The 18,735-nt window shown below is 44.2% G+C and overlaps 1 protein-coding gene across 1 annotated transcript; it reads left to right on the forward strand.

Moving 5' to 3' along the window:
* Positions 1-64: 64 nt before the first annotated feature.
* Positions 65-18,696, forward strand: WDR82 (WD repeat domain 82). The gene is made up of 9 exons (XM_038148926.1): positions 65-456; positions 6,088-6,185; positions 8,995-9,061; positions 9,253-9,352; positions 11,956-12,072; positions 12,821-12,976; positions 13,101-13,170; positions 14,944-15,086; positions 15,265-18,696. Exons 1-9 carry the CDS (start codon positions 296-298, stop codon positions 15,292-15,294), a joined length of 942 nt encoding a protein of 313 aa, XP_038004854.1. The 5' UTR covers positions 65-295; the 3' UTR covers positions 15,295-18,696.
* Positions 18,697-18,735: the final 39 nt, after the last annotated feature.

The following is an 18,735-nucleotide window of genomic DNA, read 5'->3' on the forward strand; positions in this document are numbered from 1 at the left end:
CCTCCCCCGTCCCAGCAGCCCCCGCGCACGCTCCCCTCCCCGGCCCCGTTCCCAGGGTGTCCCGCGCGGCGCCGCCGGAGCCGCAAGATGGCGGACACAATGAGGGGGAGCCGCCTCTCCGCGGCCTGACCGCGCCGAGCCCGCCGCCCTCCGCCGCCCCCCGGGGCCCCTCACCGCCCCGCACCGCCCCTGACTGCCCCGACCCGCCCGGCACGGCCGTTCCCGCCACCGCCCGGAGCCCCGCCCGGCTGCCCTCAGCGCCGCCGCCCTCGCTCGGTGCGGCCCGGCGGGCGGGATGAAGCTGACGGACAACGTGCTGCGGAGCTTCCGCGTGGCTAAGGTCTTCCGAGAGAACTCGGACAAGATCAACTGCTTCGACTTCAGCCCCAACGGCGAGACCGTCATTTCCAGCAGCGACGATGACTCCATCGTTCTCTATGACTGCCAGGAGGGCAAGTGAGTGGCGGGGCTGGGGCCGCGGCCTTCGGGGTCTGGGACAGGTCTGGGGCACGGCGCCGTGAGGGGCCGTGGCGACTGCCCACGGTGGCCTTTGGGGACAAGCTGTGCCCGCAGATATCGCCGGTGAGCTTCAGCTTGAGCTTCTCTCCAGTTGTTTTTCAGCGTAGGCTTCTCAGTAGAATCCCAGCGGCAGGAATGGCAGCAGCGCGGGTTTGCCTGCTCTACGGGTGTACTTGTTATCTTGGGAGGCTGGAGACAGTGGTGATAATGTCCTAAGTGTAAGCGAAAGTTCACTTCTGTCAGAACTAAACAGTTGCTCAGCCGAAAGGGTTCGGTCTGGTCACATTTCCAGGTCGCGGGATTGCTGCAGGTGTGGAATTGACTTCTCGGGCTTCTCTGGGCTCAAGTCTCGCTAATTAGTGGAGAAGTGGTTGTTGTGAGCAATGCGCAGATGTGCCCTTTTAATGCCTCATTCGAGTGTAACTTCTTTGCTAAATGCTTTAAGCCAAAAGGTGCAGGTGGTGTGGCGCGTATCACTACAGCTATAAAAACCTGATGGTGTTTTCGTAAAACCCAGTTCCTAAGTGGTGTCTTGGATCGCTGCCGGCCAACGTGGTCCTCTGTGTTTTGAATAATTTTCTCTAGTTGTGTCCTTATCTGTAAAGCACCGTGTGATTTGCCTGTGCCTTCTAACATTGTCTGTTTGGATGTAATCGGTCAGGGCGTTGATTGATTTCGGTTACCTGAGGGTAACGCGTTGAGGGTGTGTTTCTGTTTCTCATTGAACTGTCCGGGTTTATCTTTCTTCTACCATTGATCACATGGTGCTCGTCTTGATTTCCGGATAAACTCTCAGAAATTTGCAGAGCGCTTGAGATCTGGTGCTCCTGTTCAGTAGATGGAAACCTACACCAAGGGCGTTTGTAGTCTGTGAGAGTTGGAAGGGTTTGAGCCAAATGGTGTCATTATGCCATTAAAATCTTTCTCTGTACTTTCTCACACTCTGTACAAGTGTGCATTTGTCTGCTTTAAATTCTTTCCGGTTTTAAGTTTTACATGTGCTTGTTGATGTAGAGATGTAGTTCTGAGGCTGTTGGTTGTTCTTGGTGTTTTTGTAAAGTCAGGGCTGGGAAGCATCCCATCCACACAGAACATGAAAGGAGAACAAGTGTGGGTGTGTGTTATAGGACAGGGAATAGAAAGGTCAGGGTAATGAGGGAATGAAAAAGAAATGGCTTGGGAGTGTCAAGACAGAGATAGGTCAGTGTTGTATATATTTTCTAGTAAACTAGGTATTCCTAACCCTCCTGCTTTTCCAAGCAGGCCAAGGCATCATATTTGCTGGGAGGAAAGATTGCCTCCTACATAGTCTCTTTATTTGGTGGCACACCTGTTCTGTATTATTTTAGACTTCTGTGTAGATTGCTTTACACGTTAAAGTTGTTGGTGTTCCCCATCTGCTAGAAGGAACTCTGACATGAAAATAATTAATTTTGATTTCTGTAAGAACAGGTAACTCTATACACAGGGATTGTGCCATGGATCGTATCCCAGATCTTAATTATATGCAGTAGCAGCAGGGCTGAGCGATGTTAATGCAGATGGTATTGATTGCTCTTCCCCTTTCAAACTTGTAAAGAATAGTTTGATGGGCTGGGAGGCATTTGGCCGTTTCATTCCTATTTCCATCTAATCCTGATGTGCTTTATAGTCAGAGGGTTTGCCTTAATTAAGTTAAATGTAGATCAGTGGTGCTCTACTGCAGTGCTGCATGGCAGTGTGAGTAATTTCAAGGTAACTTCTGTGTCAGGATGCAGTTCTCTGGTGGTCATAAAATTTTTAAGTTATTTGAAAGCTTCTCATGCACTATCAAAGTGTAGCTGTCATTTTTAGGGGTAGCCAAGGATGCAGGACACACTTGTTCTCTAACCTGGAAAGTTTTACTTTGAATTACTTTGTCACTCGAAATTCATATGAAGATGATATTTCAGGTCTCTGAGTGATCACTGTTGTGGCAGTTTCAGGCTTGTAGTTGGTTTATTTTTCCTTGTAAATCACAATTTGGAGAGCTTGACACTCTCACCTGCTTGGATATAATGGCCAGGTGGAAATGAAATGTCCTGCTTGCTGGGGTTCAGTGTAGGATACCCTACTTCACCAAATGGCCTGAAAATGAATGCCTTTCCCTGTGTAAAAGTGGGAAAATCTGGTGTGTGTCCCCTGTTGATGAGCAGTTCTGCTGGTAGAATTAAAATACAGCTGTTTGCTTGTACTTTAGGAGTATCCTCACCCAGTTTGCTTTGTTTGGCCACACCAAAATGAGTTGCACAGCTCTCCGAGAGTGTGTCCAACCCCGTCTTGGTGAACTTCAGCTTGTGACAGTGTCAGGACAGTTGAAACAGTGCTGTGTAGCCAAGGGCTGACAGGACAAGATTATCTCCTTAGCCTGTATTGTTCTGGGCTTAGGCAGCTGACATGAGCATCCAATGATTTTGGTCCTGAGATTCCATTTCTACTTCAAAGTGTGCAAACAAATAAATTGTTACCTAATTTTTAACCCATCCTGCATCACCAAATCCCTCCACAGCAGGTGGCTCAGAAGCATAACTAGGAGCTCACTGGAGTCTGTTTGGACTTGAGGAAGGACTGTGAGACCTTGCAGGACAGTTGTGTGTTGGGATGTACAGCAATCCCTGAGGCTGGGAATGTCGGGTCTCCTGCCCACCCAGGGACGCCAGATGTTGGGTTTCCAGCCCCCGGATTGGGGTGACCCCAAAAGATGGAAAAGTCTCTCCTCCAACCCGTGCCTTCGAAGGAAGACTCAGTAGTCTTCTGTTGTCTGTTCTCAAGGTTGTTGTTTATCTAAAAGATTCTTCTCCCTGAACTGCTGTGGCCCGTTCAGCAGGTCAGACAAAGGCACACTGCCCTCCCAGGGGCTGGTGCCATCTTTTATATCACACATTATGTGTTACATGTTTATACTTTTCCCCCAATGCCTACTATCTATATTGAATGGTGACTTTCTACTCTAAACCAATCTGTGAGTGCCAACATCACCAAAGACATGGAGGCTAGGAAGGAGAAAGAAAGAGGACAGGGCACACCCAAATCCCTCCATCTTAGAACTCCTGACCCCCATGTACAAAACTTGGACCCCTGCGTACAAGGCTTAAAACCCCCCTGTACAGCACTCAAAAATCCTTCCTTTCACTTCGTGACTACTTCTACTACACTATCTAAACTTGTGTGTGTGGCTTGTAATTCTCCATACAGAGTTAGTAACTTGCCCCACGGGCTAAGATCAAAACCCCACGAGTGTCTTTGGCTGCATGCCAGGGTCTCAGAGCCCCCTGCCAGCGGCTCTGACCATCCAGGACACCCAGAGGGATGTTCTGGATTCTGACATGGGAACAGCCTGGCTGCACATTGGTGACCCTGCTGTGATAGAATGGTGCTCCAGGCAAGGTTTACCTTGTGTTTTAGTGTATATCAATTGTGTGATATTGAAACAAATGAAGTGACAGATCTGAACTTCTGCTTTACTGTGGTGTTTGCCGGGCACACCCATGTTCCTGGTTGTGGTGATGTTTTACCCACAGCAGCAGTGATTCAAACCAAGGCATGAATGATTTTACAATCCTCGCCTGTGTTTTGTTTCATCTTTGTAGCAGATTTGCCTGAGATCTTGTGTTTTTCTTTGTCAATATTGCTTTTTTTGTAGGTGGGCTGCGTAGATTGACTTTGACCTTGGAATTGTTTTAGTGATTGTGATTTGTTGTTAAAAAGTACTTAGTTTTCTTATTTGTGTTTAAAATAGTTGACTGGCAACAGGTCTTGTGTGCAGTGACACACTTTTGTTTGTATCAGTTTACATGAGAACTTCACCTTTTGCAGAACACAGAGCTCTTTTTCCTTCTTTTTGGTAGATGTGCTTTTGTCTGTCTGTTGATCTTTATTGTCTCTCTCTGTTTATCTGTCTCTCTCTAATTTATTCTAAATAGATCTTCTGAGCTTTAAACTTGTAATAGAAAAGGAAAAGCCAAACTAGGCATGGGAGAATCTAATATCTATAATACATTTTGAGATTGGGTTTTTTTCTTTGTTTGTTGTTGGTTTTTATTCCCACCAGATTGGTCAACAGCATGGATGAGGTAACTTCAGAAAGCAGTGTGGGGAAGTATATCATGCATAATGTTAGAGTGTGTCAAAATTTAAATTAGGTGTTCTTTTTCAGAGTGTGGCATGTGTTTGGATGGGAAGATGGAAGTTTGTTTCAGTGTTTGGATGTGAAGAATGATTTTAAAAAGTGCTGGAGTTACTTGGGAAGAATCAGTAGAGCTTTAGTCTGTGGTACAGGTGGTGTGTGGCTTTTCACTGCACTTGCTGCATTGGCTTTCCCTTCATGGGGAAGGATTTTCCTTCATGGAACTTGCCCCAACAAGTTTGTTGGAAGTCAAAGCCCTATGGCTTCTCTGTTTGAGAATTGATATTCAAGAATGAATATCTGGTTTTGTTCTGATATGAAAAGTCTCCAGCTTGTGCTCTTGTTTGGGTGTGTCAGGTTGAGGCGAATGAAGACAGGGAAAAGTCCAGCGTAATAGGAGTACCTTGTGTGAGGTGTAGTCTGGCAAACTTTTCTCTTGGCAGCAGTGTTGGTTTTGAGTGCTCCTGCTGTTTGTTTCCGTTCCCATGCTGTTTGTCTTTGGTTGTGTGGGCAGAATATTTTGTGGGCCTGTGTAATAACCTGAGTTATGAGTCTCTGGAATAAAAATAACTCCTGGAAGAGATGGCATTTCTGGTGTTGATCAGTACCCTCGCTGCTCCACTGCCCAGCTCTGAAACCTTCGTGCTCCCTCAGCTGGGGATGAAAGAAGAAGGAGGGTGGTGGAGCCCTAGCACTGCTCAAACAGGCACCGCTGCTGTGAGATACCCTTATTAGCCAGCTGCTTCCGAGCTTACTCTGCACTTTGAATTTCTAGTACTGCAGTACATTACCTGCTTACCAGACCCCCAGAAACCCAGCTCTGTAGGTTGTGTTTGCTCTCACTAGTATTTTTCATGTTGTTGCAAAATGTTAAATTTGAGTTTCTTTCCCTAAGATTGGCTACAAGTATAATTCTGCAGTGGTTTGGAAAAGTCCCTGTGTTACTATGTCTGTTATAGATGACTGGTATATAGATGTGTTTGGGTTAATACCCCCCTAACAAGACACCCTGTTCTAGGGTTTGAAGTAACAGAGAACAAAGACTAATTATACTCAATCTAAAATAAGCAGCAGTTGAATGGGAGATTTGAATGGGCAGGGGCACAGTAAGGCAGTGCTGCGTGCTGTGTTCATTATGGTAGCTCCTCCTTTTCTTTTGCAGTAGATATCATAGGAAAAGGAATTTTTGGAGGAGATGCATGCATTTAGCAAGTGTTACAGAGACCTCCCCAAGCCTAGGGATAGTTTTGGAGAAGCAACAAGATCCTTGCTTGAAAATAAAATACAAAAGCTTTTCTTTCTGACATCTGACTTCTTGAAACAATCGTATAATGCCTCAGTGGGAACAGGCCTTGTTGATGCGAGTTTTGTTTTGAGGTTTTTGTTGCAGAGAGTGCAATTTTATTTCTACTTCCTCCTGACAGGCCAAAGAGGACCCTGTACAGTAAGAAGTATGGAGTGGACCTCATCAGATACACACATGCTGCCAACACTGTTGTGTACAGCTCCAACAAAATAGATGGTAAGTGATCCACTGGAGTAGAGCATATTAATCTCCTTACACTGCATGTCATAATTAGAGCTAAAGATTTGGGAAAAAGTTGTAACAGCTCTTCAGTGATGAGGACTGAGGCAGAGGAGGGAATTAATGTCCAACACTCATGCACAGCTTGCTGCTAGTCCCTTGAGCTTCCATGTGTGTTCATTCACTGCTGCAGTAACTGAGGGGTTGAGCGTTGTTAGGAAGGTAAAGCTCGGGTTCTTCACTTCAGTTGGTGTTGGTGTCAGTGCTGTCATCGGCCTCTGCACCTTCATTTCTTAGGTGAGTGAGGTGGGAGGAGCAGCTGGGCCGAATGCCACAGCTCTGCCTGGTGCACACAGCTCAGCTGCAGAGGAGGGGAGGGCAGCAGCTTCAGGCAACTCAGCAGATCACCAGCCAAGCCTGGAGGAGGTCACAGAGCTCAGTCTTGGTTTTGTCCTTGGGGTCAATGTCTCAGACTTTTGCAGTGGCCACATCTCTTAGCGCAGCACTTTGCAAATGGATTTGAACATTGCACTGTAGACTCATAATTTCTGTAGTAGAGGTTTTGGTTTGGTTTTTCCTTTGCACAGATGAAACTTTACAATAGGGATGCTGGTGCCTTGTGATGTGTGCTGGGCTACTAAAGGAATTGCAAAGGCTGTAATTTAGAGAAGATGGAAGTTAAGAGTTAGGAAGTTGGGTTAAACTAGAGCAAGCTGGGCCTGAAACTAGAGGAACAAGGAAGTCTCCACCAGAATTGGATTTAATGGTGTAAAAGGTTTAAAAGTGTCACAGGAAGCACATGCCTTTTTAGTCTGTTTCAGAACCTACTTTTTTTTAAAAATTATATTATCACTATATGTCACATTTTTTATTTGGCTGTTATTTAATTTACAATAAGTAATAATTAACAATCTAATGAAGCATTTTAATGCCACTTTGAGTATTGAGTTTTTGTTTATAAGCACTGGTAAGCCTTAAGACCTAAGTCTTCCTGCTGCAGGGTAGCATTATGGTGAACACTTAATTAGAAGAAAAGAAAAAGAGACAACGTGAGAATGTTTGTTGCTGTTACAAATTGTAACCTTAATAAAACCAACAGTGTGTTCTGTAGGAGTCCAGGAACTCTGCATGTGGTTATGGGCATGTGGTTATGGGCAAGGTGCATTGTATTAACCTGTTTTGCAGGTATTAGAGGGAAAATTACCTCAGGAACATTCTATAGGAATGCTGGTGCTAGTTTGCAAGCTTTTTTCTGTCGAATGTTTTGTTGCTACCAATCTACTTGTGAAGATTTCCTCAAGAGCTCTGGACTCAATTCCTGTTGCCTGATTCCAGGCTGAGGTAGTAGTTTGTACAGTTTGAGGGTCTATGATACCACCCGGTACAGGAGATAACTGTACAGGCCACTGCCTTGCCTGGGACAGAGCGCTGCCAGCAGTGAGGATCACAGAGGAGCACAATCTTCCTCTTTAGCAAAGGAGGATGGAATTCTGCATGGATACTTCGGAGATCAGGTAATCCCACTTCCTGCAGGAAACTAGAGATGAGTCCTGATAGCGAGTTTGAAGCATGTTGGTTCTACCCAATGTGGGATGCGACACTGGTGCTAGGGATTCATATTTTGGATAATCACCTCAGGTCACTTAGAGCTTTTCAGAACTGTCTCTCACCAGTACCACATTTCCAGCTTGTTCAGTCAGCTTCAGTTTGCTTCTCAAATACTGGAAGGTGGTTTAGACCTCTGAAATCAGCTTGATGGGCAACCTCAGGCAACAATGAGAACCTGACAGTTTTTTCACACGCAGAAACTTTTGCTGAATGAGCTTTTCAGAACATTCTGAACACAGTAGCCCCTCTGACTGTCAAAACACCCAGTTCATATTGCATCCTCTTGGCACGTGTTCTTCTGAGTCAAAAGTAAAAATGTCCTTGACCCTCAGCAGGACTGGTTGTTCCAGCAGTACAGAGTCTGCACATAAAGACTAAAAAGTGGCTTCTGTCTTTTAATAATTGTTTCCTCATAGAAGGATTTTTTTTTTTTTTAATTTTGGGGAGGAAGTCTCAACAGCATCTTCCAGAATTGTGGGCTACTCTTGGTATATTCAGGATAAAATTGGCACTCGAGAGATGTTGTGCTCTTATCTAGTCAATTTGTTTAAGGTTGCTTGAAGTGCACTGAGCTTTAGATTACTCTGTCCTCTTCTTGGAGCTTAGTGCAGAGAAAGTGTGAAGTTTTTGATTGTCAGATTAAACAAAAGAAGAGAGATGTGCTAGTTTTTATGATCTTATCCTGGCTTCAAAGTTACGGTTTTATCTTTAGCTGAGTGCCAGAATTTGTACATTTCCTGTGTGTACTGCTTAGTTGGAGATTTGTTTGCTGAATGTGGATGTAGGAAAGAACAATATTCATGCTGCAAAGCAATACAAAGTGGTAGCATCAACTCTGTAAATTTGATACTCTCCATTTTGTGAGAGCAAGGGAATAAAACCTGCTGCTACATCAATTTTAGCACCTTTGAAATTACCTTGCACAAATCACATGACAGTTGTTTTTAACATGTAACATGACTTCAGACTGTGGAAGTATCTTTTCCTGTTGCCTAATTTTCAGTTCTGCTTCAGAACTGAGTTGGTTATGTGTGTTTATAACTTGATTCTCTTTCGAAGTTTTACTTGAAATGAAATTACCAGACTGAAGCACTGTGGTGAGATTACTATTGCTCTTGGGAGCAAGTTACTATGTGATCTCTTTCAGATAACCTTGGGCTGATGGTATAGTAAAGCTTGTGGTTTGTTTATGTTTCAGACACAATCCGATACCTCTCCCTGCATGACAACAAATATATTCGCTATTTCCCGGGGCACACAAAAAGGTGAGATGTGGCTTGGGGACAGGGCAGGAGAAGTTGAAATAAGAATGGTGATGGGCTTGAGTTCCATTACACTTGCTTCATGCTGCTGTTTGATTAGTTCAGGTATGGGTTTTTACACAACTGTTGGGGTGGGTGTTGCAGCATTCACTTCTTTGGTTTGTTTCTGATGCGTGTGGGTTTCTGTATTGCAGAGTGGTTGCTCTTTCAATGTCTCCAGTGGATGATACTTTTATTTCTGGATCTCTGGATAAAACTATTCGTCTTTGGGATCTCCGCTCTCCTAATTGCCAGGTAAGTTATAAAATTCATATGCACAATGTGTTGAATTTTCACTTGGAAGAATAAAAAATTGATGTGTGTTTGTAACAAACTAAAAATACTGCCAGAAGTGTGTGCTGCTGATTTAGTGTTGACACTTTGCTGAAGGAGCCTGGGTCAGGAATCTCTGTGCAGAGTTTGTGTGTGTGTTTGTGTGTCACATTGTGTAACAGCACTTGCTCTCACCTGTGTCTCTGCTGGAGAGGCACTGGGGAGGGCAAGAAATAACACTCACAGCTGATGAAACAAGAGAAGGGCTGGGTGTCATCAGCTTGTTCATCAGGCTGCTACCTTATGCAGAGGGTGTTCTCTCAGAGCTGGCATCCCTCCTGTGTTGAGAATTCATCTTATCTGAGTGTTTGAGTGTGTGTCTAAAATTGGTGCCTTGATGCAATTAAATTTGATGAAGAAACTGGTGATCTAAAGTTACACAGCAGCCATATGGTCTGCCACCTCCTTGCATCACCTCTGTTGTTGATCAGAACTGTTTGTGAGGTTTTACTCGATAGCAAGACAGCAACCCTGGTTTTGTTTACTTATTTTTCTGGAATGCTTTACTCTTCTTAGTAGAAGCAGGCTTGTAAGAGCTGAGAAAAATACAAGAACTGGCAGCAGTGGCAGGAATGAAAGATTGGAAGTAGAATCTCTACCTTTATTGGTGCTGAGTTGTTTTGTGCTGGTATTTGGGTACACAGTGTTGTGCTCTCATATTTCCCCATCTCTCTGGCACCGTTTTGCTTATGAGAGAGGGCCCCTTGCTTGTTCCAGATGATGGAACTGTAAATAAAAGAGAAAGAAAAAAAGTTACTTTTCTCACAAAATGTTTTTATTGTTCTTCAAACGAAGCCTTTTCTTAATTTTTTCTTAATTCTGCTTTTTTTGGGAGTATGCCTTTAACTCCAAGGTGTAGGTTTCCCTTGGGATGAATCTCCATCTAGGAGTTGCTGCAGATGAGAGAGGGTTGTAAATGCAGTAGCAATTCTGTGACTTATGTTAATGCCTGAACTTGTAAGAATGGTAAAACTGGCACTTGTAACTGGAAGGTGCATCCAGCCAAGTTTGGGAAACAGGTTGAGGAAGTGTGACTTGTAGTTTTCAGTTGGTCCGTGAGATGGCAGCCATACTGCCTGGAAATATTCCCGGGAAACCAGAGCTGGCCCACTCACCAGGGACCATAGGGAAAACTGACCTACGAGGGAAAGAAGAGAAGTAATAAAATCTCTAGATTTACCTAAAGAGGAATGCAGAAATAAAAATGCAGAAACTTGTTAAATGTGTTACAGATTTAATAAAAGATGTGTTCTTGTTTATGTTCATAAAAGTGTTAGACCAACATGTGCAGACTGGTAGTCAGGATACAGAAGATTACATATTTTGTTGGCTTTTAACAAACTTTCTCAAGTGTTTTCTACTACGTGATTTAAGGAAAAAGTACCATTAAAAATAAGCACTGGTAGTAACCTATCAATTTTAATATGTGTGAAAAACGCCATTAACTTTTGTTAAATTTTTAGAAGTTTAATAGTAATGAAAATAGTAATAAAAATTAGGACTGTAAGAGACAATAAAAAGCAAAGAATTATGGATATCTGGGTGCCTGGCACTCTGCTACAGAGCACACATTGCTAACAAAGGATTACCCCTTAAAAGCAATAGCCTATTGCATATTCATATGTCTCATACATGATTCAAACATTCCTTTCAAACTAGGGTGTTTCTGCTTAATTTTAGCTTCCCCCCATCTTGTAAATCAATCTTCTTGGTTCCTCGAGGTCTGAGCTTTCCCGATAAGGAGGCAATAATTCTTCTCTTGGGATCTTGGTGTCTGTTGCTGTTATCTCTATCCAGATAGGAAAATGTGAAGAATTTCTTGATTATCTTTTCCATTCCTTGAGCTAGTTAAAAAAAGTATCTTAGATCACATAGTTTCTATTTTAATATTATGCTATAGCCTAAAAATTATATTTACCACACTACTTAAAAGAGATTAACACAGCACTACTTAAAAGAGATTAATACAGCATAACTGTCCAACATAATACAAAGAGTATTCATTTTAATATTTGCAAAGAGCCAATATTATAATATGTATCTGTAATATATGAAAGGTCTTTTGGCTTATAGCAGGTATGAGGTTTCATTCAACAGGCATGTAAAGCTCAGCAGTGATATTCACTTGCTTTCAAAGCACTTTTTTTTTCCCTCTTGTGCAGCCGTAAGTGGTAGGGCATTGCTGTTGATCCCAGCAGCAGTGTTTTGTGGTGCTGCCAGGTGTAGTTATTAACACAGCCATATAAGCCACCCTTCTCTGGGGACTTTTGGAGTGCATGACACCTTAAATGAGCTTTTTATTTGTTTTGGTGTAAACTTTGTCCCTGAAGCAAATTGGAAGCCCTATATGATGACCTAAAGTTGAGAAAGCTGAGTTCTGAACCTTTGTAAAACCTCAGTATTTACAATTTAAATAAATTTGTTCCACCCCTAGTGTGCTGTCCTGCTCACAGTGGACTCAAAGGAGGGTGGTAGAAATGTAAGCATCAGTCTTGCAAAATAATTCTGGCTGTTTCTATTTCTAGGGTTTAATGCATCTCCAAGGGAAGCCAGTGTGTTCTTTTGACCCAGAAGGGTTGATTTTTGCTGCTGGAGTCAATTCTGAAATGGTGAAGCTTTATGATCTCCGTTCTTTTGACAAGGTGAGGTACCCTGATTTCCCTTTCTACAGCTTTTATCTTGCAAGAAGTAATCTAAACTCAGTGCTCAGAGGCTGGATTTGTGTACTCAAGCTTACTGTCTGGGTGCCTCCTTGGCATCCAGAGAGTTCTCAGTAAGCAGACATCTCATGGACAGAGATACAAATCCTGAGGTACACTCTTAACCCATGGTAAAGTGCTAACTCTTGAACCTGCTCCAAACTGCAGTTCAGGCTCTTTGTTGTGTGGTTGTGGCCTTTCTTTCCTTGCTGCTTATTCTGGAAGAACACTGGCAAAGATTGAGCCAGGACTGTCAGAAAGGATGGAAATTCCAAAGGAAACTGTATTGGTGTGGTCAGCTGAACTGAATCAGCACTGAGCGTAGTTAGGTCCATGGTTCTCAAAACTCAGATGGTGATTACACTGGCTCAAATTCTCTAACTTCATTTAGCAGCCTAGTTTGAAAACCTGTTCCTACCTTAATTTAATTTGTGCTGTTGATTGTGGTAGAGTATGGAACTGTTGGATTGAAACAGCCTGTTGCACTCTTTTTTGTTTTGGAAACTAGATTCATATATTGAAACTTATACATGCAGCAACATGTATGCCTTGACGCTGTCTTTTGGTATCTTAGGGCTAAGGATTTCCTTTTAAAAAATCTGAGCTGTTTTCCTGCACTAAAGTCAAAAGCAGATTCTTGTTAACAGCAATATGAACAGTCTTCCTCACGTTTCCCATTTTCTCTCTGCAGGGGCCATTTGCCACGTTTAAGATGCAGTATGACCGAACGTGTGAGTGGACAGGCCTGAAGTTCAGCAATGATGGGAAACTCATCCTCATCTCCACGAACGGCGGCTTCATTCGGCTGATCGACGCCTTCAAAGGAGCTGTCTTGCACACGTTTGGGGTGAGCCTGCTGCCTCTGGTACTTGCTGGAAAACATGGTGTTAGTTTGGGGAGCAGGTGCCCTTTGGTTGTGAGATTGCCGTGGACACACTCTCTACTACATATTCTCCTGTTTTGTGCCATAGGGTTATAACAATAGTAAGGCTGTCACGCTGGAGGCATCATTCACACCAGACTCTCAGTTCATCATGATAGGTAAGAAAATTCTTGGCAAGAATTTCAGTGCTCTGAAATTAGCCGTGTTATGTAGGGCTAAAGCTGTGTCTGTTGGGAAACAGAATGTACTTAAACAATACAATGCAGCTGTAAGCTTTCTTTGCACTGACAGTGTTCTGTTTTGTTAGATTGCTCAGTGTTCTCTAGACTGAAACATAAAAAAGCCTGCAAGAAGTCTTTTCTTCCTATATATAAATGCTCTTCCAAAATAGATGAGAAGCCAGGAAACTGTTGTAGTGTGGGAAAACTGGTCACACAGTTTGTTAGTGGTCCTCTCCCTGTGGCTAGGACACCCTCCTGTGCTGCCTCACAGTATTCTGTGCCTGTGTTGTGGCCATCCCCTGTTTCCTGATGACCAAAGCACATGTTTGTGCTTGGGACACTGGTCTTGCAGCTTGGTGCATTTGTACACCCTCAGGGCTGTTCTCACCGGTGACATTCTGGGGCAGCTGCAGTTTGTTCATGTGGCTCTTGTAAACCCCCATGTCTGTGGAAGAAGCTCTTAACCCTTGGTAGAAGCTGTAGGCATCGGTCTGGTGGCTCCCAGTGTGTGATTCCCCTGGCCCTCTGCAAGATGGACTCCTGAGGGAAGCAGGTGGCAAAAATCAGCCTGAAACTCCTGTACAGCCTGGTGCTGCACCTTGGGCACCCCACATGAGCACTTCAGTCACCTGCTGCCCAACAGGACCTTTGGACACAAGTTAGATGAATCTGTGTGGTGCTCCCCATTCTAGAACTTTATATTTTCTTCTTATTTCTGTGGCTGATATATCAAATATGTTTAACCTTGTGGTAATCTGATATCCAGATCCTCATTTTTCCTGTATGAGTGATGGTCTTGGCAAAACTTCCTTTCTTTTGTTCTGGCAGAGAACTTCCTGATTGCAGAGAAGAGGGGTGGGGTTTTTGTTTAGTTTGTCTCTGGAGAGCACTTTATTGCACATATTTACTTTCCTGTTGTGCTCTTCCAAATTAAAACAGTAGTAGAAGTTCCAACCACTTATTCCTATTCAGTTTTTACATATGATTAAGTTGCAACTTCTGCTTCTTAATTTTTTCCTGAAAGGCTACAGACATAAATACAGAAGGAGAAGAAAATGCTTTGCATTTTTATTAGGAATCCTATTTAAAATGAGTCTAAAGAAGAACTGAATTTAAAAAATCCAAGTTCTCTGCCTCAGAGTTTGAAAAACGTAATTTTAAAGTGAAAAACTTGTTCCATTATTGTAATGTGGAGAGTTGATAGCTCCAGGGGAGCTTCTGATATTTGGCTTAGTGCATTGAAATCGGGTTACCTTCCATCGTAAAAGCTTTGGTTTGATTCTGTGCCCACTGGGTGAGACATGTACCTGTGTCTGAACTGAGAACTTGTGTGAACAATGACTCTTTCCCCAGCACTTGGCCTCTGCACATTGGTGCAGGTTGGCCAAGGTCTCTCCTCCACAGCTGGAGATGTCAGTTCTCCTTTCCTACTGGGTGACAGTAGTTAACATCTTTGTCTGAATAGTGTTGCTCCTGTTGTGTAGTTGAGTCTCTGCAGTGCAAAGGTACAAACCTGCCATTTGGATACAGGAGTTTCAACTCTGTGATGTCTTGTACCTGCCCTTGTGGCACTTGGAGAACTCTAAAGGTTGTGTTATGAAGTTGAGACCTGCCTGTTCCTAAAGTTCTGATAGAAAAAAATGTTCTCTCTTTCCTCTGCTGACATCTCCAGTGCATCTTGCATGTCTTGTTTTCCACTCCTACCTTCAGGTTCAGAGGATGGGAAGATCCATGTTTGGAATGGAGAAAGTGGGATGAAGGTGGCTGTCCTAGATGGAAAACACACAGGTCCTATAACCTGTCTGCAGTTCAATCCAAAATTCATGACGTTCGCTAGTGCATGTTCCAATATGGTAAGGAAATGGGCTTTAACTTCCTCTGAGCTCCATGAGGTGCTGACCATTCCAGAGATGAATCTGAGAAGGCTCAGTGCCTCTCCTGTGTGCTTGCAGGAGGTGGCAGCTCCTACAGGATGCTGCAGGAGAGATTCGTGTTCTGCTATGAAAAGATGTTTTCTTTCCTCCTCTCTAGGCCTTCTGGCTGCCAACTATTGATGACTAATTCCTCGGCTGTGGCCGCTGTTGGATGGCTCCATACTGCTAACAGCAGCATGTCATTGCAAGCATAGTTCTGGAATTGCCTACATAGACTGTGTTCCTGTTCCTGCGTATTTTCCATGTCTTACCTTTATCTACAGCATTCCGTTGTGAGGACTGCTCCTCTTGGCCTCCTGGCACGCCTAAGAAGCAGTATGCTGCAAGTTCTTACCTTCCAGTCCATGCCCAGCAGACTTTAGCCTAAGATGGAACTGACACTGTCATTTCTTAGAGCCCTGAAGTCTGTTTTATCTACAAAATGTTTGTTGCATTTTTTAAAGCTGTAATTATGTGTTTTCCTGCTGTAAATGCACAAGGCTATTGATGTTCCAATGTGGAGCGTGCGGTTCCTTTCCGTAAGTGCATGTTTTTAATGTCTGGGATCTCTGGTTTCACTGCAGTCCACAGATGCAAATACTTCTGTGCCAAATGTGAGCACTGACAGTTTTCAACGGCAGATGCTGGATTCTCTTGCAGTGGAACATGCACCAGAAGTGTGGGTAGCTGTGAATGTACCTCATACATCTTGTCATCCTTTCTTTTGGCAATTTAGCGTGCAACTGCACAGGTTTCATCCACTGTCAGAGATTGCCAAAGCCTCCCTGCTGTTTGCTGTGTCAACATCCTGGAGGTGCAGACAGCACTGCTGAGGTCCAGCCAGTGTCCCGAGCAATAAAGGAGTCTGTCAGCAGAAGATGGAGAAACCACACTGAGACTGAAAGCACAGTCTGCCTGTGTATCTTCCTTATGTACCATCTTGGCTGATCTTACTTGTAAATATCATGGGGTGGGTGGGCAGTGGGAATGGGCCATATTTTTTTACTTTTAGATATAAAAGAATATGATGTGGGCCAGTAATGTAAGGTGTCTAGGCTGTTTACTTTCACCAATGCAGTTTTCCACCCCGGTCTGTAAATAAGCTCCATGAAATACATCCCACAGCAGGCTTAGACTGGTGTCCCTTTGTTGGTAAAACTGACGTGGGTAGTCCATCACACAGTCTGGCACTGGTCTGCAGGTTTTTGGTGATAGCTCCAAAAGAGCAATGCATCCTTTGTCAGATGGTGTCTTCAGAAATGAATTTTAAAAATCTTAGGCATGACTGTGCTGACTCTTGCTTTGCTGTGACCCTGCTCCAAGGAATGCCCCTGCAAAGTGATGGGGAGGGACATGCTCTCCTGCCTCAGGGGCTTGTAGCACTGAAAAGCTGGCTGGCTGGTCTTAAAGCCCAGTTCCTGGGTTTTTTTCCTGAAATGCTGCTTCAATGGAACGCATTCACCAGCAAGCTGGGACAGGCCTGGCAAAAATGTAGTGTTCACTGTATTCTTGCCTTTCCAAACACACTTGGGGTTGTGCTTGGGAAGTCTGTTCTTTCCCTTGTCCAGTCACATGTGCTTCCCTGCTCATAAATATGAAAAGCTGGCAAGGTGACAAGACAGCAACAGGCGTGTTCTCTGCTCTCCAGGGCCACTCCATACTGGCAAACCGTGCTGGAGTGTTTTCCTTAGGTCAGTTTCCTTATGTTCCCCTGTTACAGCCAAGTTCATCTCAGCTGTATACCATTCACATCATGACTCCCTGGAAAAGTAAACGCCTTGTCGAACAGCTGTTTCTGTTTTGCTTTTTCTCGCCTTTGTTCTGTCCCCTCCTAGTCCTTGTCCACGGAAAGGTGCTGTGCTAAGAGCTGGGGACGGGCACTGAGCATTTCTGCGCTGCTGGTTCAGTCCAGGTTGCAGCGCTTCCTGTGGCAGTGCAGGAGCTCTGCCCACACGGGGCAGGCTCACACCGCGGTGCTCCATCTGTGCTGTGGTTGTGGCTCTGCTGCTGCTGCCACATGGGGCATTTCTAACCACAGGTCTGTGGTGTGAGTTTGCCATCCTCCAGCAGGGTGACAGATGCTTTCCCTGTGCCCCACAGGCCTGCTGCTGGAGATGCAGATGAGAGGTTCGTGCCACCCCTCTTCTGCGCTGTCCCACCATCACCTATAAACAAAACTGCCCCGTGCAGAGGGAGGTGGTTTTCTCGGGCCTCAGTCCCTTGAACTCAGCAGTGTTGCATTTCAGGCTGTTTGGTGCTATTTTACCTTTGTTGGTATTTGCAGTGCTTTGTAAAATACAGATACTTGGGGTTTGTAGTGTGTTTTAACAGTCAAACTTCAGCGTCCAGTAGTAAATTACCTTTGAGGTTTTTCAAGTCTTTTGCCTGAGGAAGTGAACAGGTAGCCTCTGGCCCTATTCCTTGTTACTTTTGACAGGGAAGCATTTGGAAGTCTTTTATTCTATAAAAGCTCTTTGTTAATGTGGTTTTGAGCACATGTTAGAGGTTGTTGTTCAGCTCTCTTCTGCTTGCAGTGTTGTAAAACATGGTGTGTTGTGGCATGGAATGTTGAAGGAGAAGGGAACCAGAGGAGAGGTTTAGAAAGATACACACACAAGTACATCAGTGGCTTTCTGGATTGAAGAGGGATGTTCAGGCTCATGCACTAATTCACCGTTCAGGGTGGCAGCTGAGTGCCTTCCCAGGGCCCACTGCCACCCACGGAGGCAGAGACATCTCTGTTGGTGTAGCATGGAGTGCTTTCCATCTGGCTTTAAAAGAGGGGAATGTGCCAAGCGTTGTCAGGGAACATGAGGATTGTGTGTTTCAGACAGTTGGACAGGAAAGGTGAATAAATCTTATAGCTTTCAGCTTCTACGTGCTTCTCTAGGAGTCCCAGGGCTGCAATTCCTGTGTTCTTTAGGGCTGCCAGCTAATGAGAAACAGATCTGATGAAAAACAGCCTTCCCAGGTCTGACAGAGTGGCCAAGCAGCAAACACCATGCCCCCTCCAAATCTGACATGTAAATCCTCCCTATGTTCTTTGGGATGAATTAAAGACCTTTCTTCAGAGCAAGGGGGAAGTGAGACTCAAAATCTCACCTCTAAGTAAGCAGTGTGGTGGCTGAGCACATCTGCCTGGGCTGTAGGAGATTTCAGGTTGAATTCTTCAAGTCAGTCTTGAAAGATTTTTATTAGTTCATTGAAGCTCCCAGGTCCTGGACTTGTGCCCCAGTCCCTTTGTGCTTTGGAAGGTGCAGGAGCGATTGAGTGACAAATTTGGAAGCAGCAGGGTATCATTTTCCAATGCCTCTTGGCTATTTTAGCACTTTAGGAGACTTCACCTTGGTTTTGGGTCAGGGGCAGGAACCCGGTGAGCCTTTCAGAAACTGGTCTCTGTGGTCGTGAGCTGCGCTAGGGAGTTGGACTCCTCGGTGGTATCTGCCAGTGAGTGTAAATACGTAAAATCAAATTATGCTTTGTCACAAAATACTACCTATGTGGAGAATTCAATGTTGTGGCTGTGACCAATAAATATTTTGTAGAGAGACCACTTGAGTGCTGTAAATTGATATAATGTGTGTGATAT

The sequence above is a fragment of the Motacilla alba genome, chromosome 12 (assembly GCF_015832195.1).
Source record: "Motacilla alba alba isolate MOTALB_02 chromosome 12, Motacilla_alba_V1.0_pri, whole genome shotgun sequence".
Taxonomy (NCBI): domain Eukaryota; kingdom Metazoa; phylum Chordata; class Aves; order Passeriformes; family Motacillidae; genus Motacilla; species Motacilla alba.